General features: G+C 43.3%; 1 protein-coding gene across 1 annotated transcript; it reads right to left on the bottom strand.

Moving 5' to 3' along the window:
* Nucleotides 1-3,375: 3,375 nt before the first annotated feature.
* Nucleotides 3,376-4,356, bottom strand: LOC306918787 (kelch domain-containing protein 3-like; the record flags this gene model as incomplete). Its single annotated transcript, XM_079531652.1, has 1 exon — nucleotides 3,376-4,356. One exon carries the CDS (start codon nucleotides 4,354-4,356, stop codon nucleotides 3,376-3,378), a length of 981 nt encoding a protein of 326 aa, XP_079387778.1.
* Between the last annotated feature and the right edge of the window lie 355 nt (nucleotides 4,357-4,711).

Genomic DNA, 4,711 nt, shown 5'->3' with positions numbered 1-4,711 from the left:
TGTTATAAATGTTTAGTATGGGTCCCCAGCATGTAGAAACTGATGTTATAAATGTTTAGTATGGGTCCCCAGCATGTAGAAACTGATGTTATAAATGTTTAGTATGGGTCCCCAGCATGTAGAAACTGATGTTATAAATGTTTAGTATGGGTCCCCAGCATGTAGAAACTGATGTTATAAATGTTTAGTATGGGTCCCCAGCATGTAGAAACTGATGTTATAAATGTTTAGTATGGGTCCCCAGCATGTAGAAACTGATGTTATAAATGTTTAGTATGGGTCCCCAGCATGTAGAAACTGATGTTATAAATGTTTAGTATGGGTCCCCAGCATGTAGAAACTGATGTTATAAATGTTTAGTATGGGTCCCCAGCATGTAGAAACTGATGTTATAAATGTTTAGTATGGGTCCCCAGCATGTAGAAACTGATGTTATAAATGTTGAGTAGGGGTCCCCAGCATGTAGAAACTGATGTTATAAATGTTTAGTATGGGTCCCCAGCATGTAGAAACTGATGTTATAAATGTTTAGTAGGGGTCCCCAGCATGTAGAAACTGATGTTATAAATGTTTAGTATGGGTCCCCAGCATGTAGAAACTGATGTTATAAATGTTTAGTATGGGTCCCCAGCATGTAGAAACTGATGTTATAAATGTTTAGTATGGGTCCCCAGCATGTAGAAACTGATGTTATAAATGTTTAGTATGGGTCCCCAGCATGTAGAAACTGATGTTATAAATGTTTAGTATGGGTCCCCAGCATGTCGAAACTGATGTTATAAATGTTTAGTATGGGTCCCCAGCATGTCGAAACTGATGTTATAAATGTTTAGTATGGGTCCCCAGCATGTCGAAACTGATGTTATAAATGTTGAGTAGGGGTCCCCAGCATGTAGAAACTGATGTTATAAATGTTTAGTATGGGTCCCCAGCATGTCGAAACTGATGTTATAAATGTTTAGTATGGGTCCCCAGCATGTCGAAACTGATGTTATAAATGTTTAGTATGGGTCCCCAGCATGTAGAAACTGATGTTATAAATGTTGAGTAGGGGTCCCCAGCATGTAGAAACTGATGTTATAAATGTTTAGTATGGGTCCCCAGCATGTCGAAACTGATGTTATAAATGTTTAGTATGGGTCCCCAGCATGTAGAAACTGATGTTATAAATGTTGAGTAGGGGTCCCCAGCATGTAGAAACTGATGTTATAAATGTTTAGTATGGGTCCCCAGCATGTAGAAACTGATGTTATAAATGTTTAGTATGGGTCCCCAGCATGTAGAAACTGATGTTATAAATGTTGAGTATGGGTCCCCAGCATGTAGAAACTGATGTTATAAATGTTTAGTATGGGTCCCCAGCATGTAGAAACTGATGTTATAAATGTTTAGTATGGGTCCCCAGCATGTAGAAACTGATGTTATAAATGTTTAGTATGGGTCCCCAGCATGTAGAAACTGATGTTATAAATGTTTAGTATGGGTCCCCAGCATGTAGAAACTGATGTTATAAATGTTTAGTATGGGTCCCCAGCATGTAGAAACTGATGTTATAAATGTTTAGTATGGGTCCCCAGCATGTAGAAACTGATGTTATAAATGTTTAGTATGGGTCCCCAGCATGTAGAAACTGATGTTATAAATGTTTAGTATGGGTCCCCAGCATGTAGAAACTGATGTTATAAATGTTTAGTATGGGTCCCCAGCATGTAGAAACTGATGTTATAAATGTTTAGTATGGGTCCCCAGCATGTAGAAACTGATGTTATAAATGTTTAGTATGGGTCCCCAGCATGTAGAAACTGATGTTATAAATGTTTAGTATGGGTCCCCAGCATGTAGAAACTGATGTTATAAATGTTTAGTATGGGTCCCCAGCATGTAGAAACTGATGTTATAAATGTTGAGTAGGGGTCCCCAGCATGTAGAAACTGATGTTATAAATGTTTAGTATGTGTCCCCAGCATGTAGAAACTGATGTTATAAATGTTTAGTAGGGGTCCCCAGCATGTAGAAACTGATGTTATAAATGTTTAGTATGGGTCCCCAGCATGTAGAAACTGATGTTATAAATGTTTAGTATGGGTCCCCAGCATGTAGAAACTGATGTTATAAATGTTTAGTATGGGTCCCCAGCATGTAGAAACTGATGTTATAAATGTTAATAATAACAATAATAATAATTTTAGTCTCCTGAATTTGGTTTAGTTTTATTTCGTTTATTTAGTTTAATTTAGTTTTAGTCACCTGGAATGTTTTAGTGTTGGTCTATTTTTAGTCGACTAAATATCATAAGATTTTAGTTGACTATAAAATCTAGTTGATTTAGTCGACTAAAATGTGTTTTGGCGGGCCTTGATGCCGTCGTAATTACTTTTTTATTCACTTGCTGAAAATAGCCGATCTACAAGCCTGCTATTAGATCTGCTATTTTCAGCATACAACTAATTGTAAAATGACTTATACTGGATCTCTTGTCCACCAGTCCCTTCCTAACTTTTTAGTCTAGTTTTTTGTTGACAAAATTGTCAGTATTTAGTCTTAGTTTTAGTCATCATAGCTTAGTTTCCATTTAGTTTTCGTCAGTGAAAAAAGGTAGTCGACGGACATTTTTCACCGGGTGCCAATTGCCTGAGCTGTATAATCCTGGGCGCTACTCTCCCTCTGCCAACCTGGGGAGAGCCCCGAACTGACCTCATGCTTCCTTCCTTGCATGAGGAGTTCAAGCTGCTTCTTTTAACCTGACAGGGGGGGGGGAGTTTCCCCGCTATGAAGAAGAACATGGAAGGAACACGTTATTCCTTCCCCCTCCATCAGGCGCCCCAGCTGGCCAGGGGGAGGCAGTATAGAGACCAGTTCCTTTCCCCTCCATCAGGCGCCCTGGCTGGCCAGGGGGAGGTAGTATAGAGACCAGTTCCTTTCCCCTCCATCAGGCGCCCTGGCTGGCCAGGGGGAGGCAGTATAGAGACCAGTTCCTTTCCCCTCCATCAGGCGCCTTGGCTGGCCAGGGGGAGGTAGTATAGAGACCAGTTCCTTTCCCCTCCATCAGGCGCCCTGGCTGGCCAGGGGGAGGTAGTATAGAGACCAGTTCCTTTCCCCTCCATCGGGTGCCCCGGCTGGCCAGAGGGAGGCAGTATAGAGACCAGTTCCTTTCCCCTCCATCAGGCGCCCCGGCTGGCCAGGGGGAGGTAGTTTAGAGACCAGTTCCTTTCCCTTTTATCAGGCGCCCCGGCTGGCCAGGGGGAGGCAGTATAGAGACCAGGATTACTGCATGTTTTTTGTGAGGGTACCTACCCTAGGTGTCACTTGGAGAACATGCTAACTCCACACAGAAAGGCCCTTTCACCAACCCCACCTAGGGTATGGGCACTGGTCTCAGCAGCTGTTGCTAGGCATGGCTGCCAGTTCCCACCTGATGTTGTGTGTGAGTCCAGACTGCTCCAGACCGTTCTGAATAACTGCTAGCTTACTTAATGTCTTGAGGCTACTAGGACTGAAGTCTAAGACATACAGGTCACCTGGTCTGTTGTCTGCTCCAAAGAGGATGACACGATCTCCCACCATGCAACAGCACATATCCTTCATTGGACCTGGGTGTTTCCCCTTGGGCTCAACCTTCTTCCAGGAGAAGGTCTCTGGACTGAATCTCCACAGATCATTGAGGTTTCCCTTCATGAATTCACCACCAAATATGAACAGCTGTCCATTGTAGGTAAATGCTGAATGACCATCACGTCCTTCTGGAAGAAGCTGTGTAGAAGGTGTGTTCATCCACTGGTTGGTCTCTGTGTCAAACACTCTGATACTGTTGTTGTACCCAGAGAACTTCCAGCCTCCAAATACAAACATCTTTGTCCCGATGATGGTAGCAGAGTGACGTTTTGAAGCAGGAGGTGGAGTTCCTCTGGTGTTAATTAATGTCCAGACCATTGTGGCGGTGTCCAACTTGTGGATGGCATTAGTGTATCCAGTAACCGGGACCCATCCTCCATGAATATACATGACGTTCCCCACGACACAGGCTGAGTGGTACCACCTCTCCTCTGGAACGGTCCCGGAAACCTGCAGTTTGAACCATCTGTGGGCGTCGACATCAAATGCATAAAGAACATTGCAGGGAGAATTTCCTCCAAAGAGGTAGACAGTATATTCTATCAGCACAGCTGTGTGGCCGCAGCGCCCGGAGGGAACCTGAAGGGGACGTTCTCCTGTTCCAGGGTTCACTGGGGTCACATTCCTCCAGCATAAAGACACTGTGTTGAAGACGTGTACTTCAATGTGTTCTCTTCCCCTCGGGTTTCCGTCTCCTCCAAAGCAGTAGATCTCGTGTCCGACCACCACAGCAGCCTGGTCCATCCTATGTTCTCCTTCCAGATGTATCATCCAGTGAACCATTTCACACAGCAGCTCCACCGTCAATGAGTTGACAACTAGTTTACAGATTAACTTGTTATGGATGAAGACAGCTCGGTTTCCTCGTTGCAAGTCACTAACTGATGTTTAGTGCATCGGACAAGTATTTATAAAGAACAACTACACGGTTGTGATGTCATGGCGTGATTACGTCTTATTTTAGGATGGCTAATGATGTCACGTAATGTGATCCTCCATTCTGGCGAAAGAACAACAACTATCATTCCATAATTATTGGTTTAATATTTGTTTGACAGAACTATGTCGTCAATCCTCCAGATTTGGGCGTGAAGGCGAT

Source organism: Electrona antarctica (genome assembly GCF_951216825.1).
Source record: "Electrona antarctica genome assembly, contig: scaffold_202, whole genome shotgun sequence".
In the NCBI taxonomy this organism is placed as follows: domain Eukaryota; kingdom Metazoa; phylum Chordata; class Actinopteri; order Myctophiformes; family Myctophidae; genus Electrona; species Electrona antarctica.
Note: the sequence above shows the minus strand (reverse complement) of the source record. Positions and strands in the feature narration are given on the sequence as shown.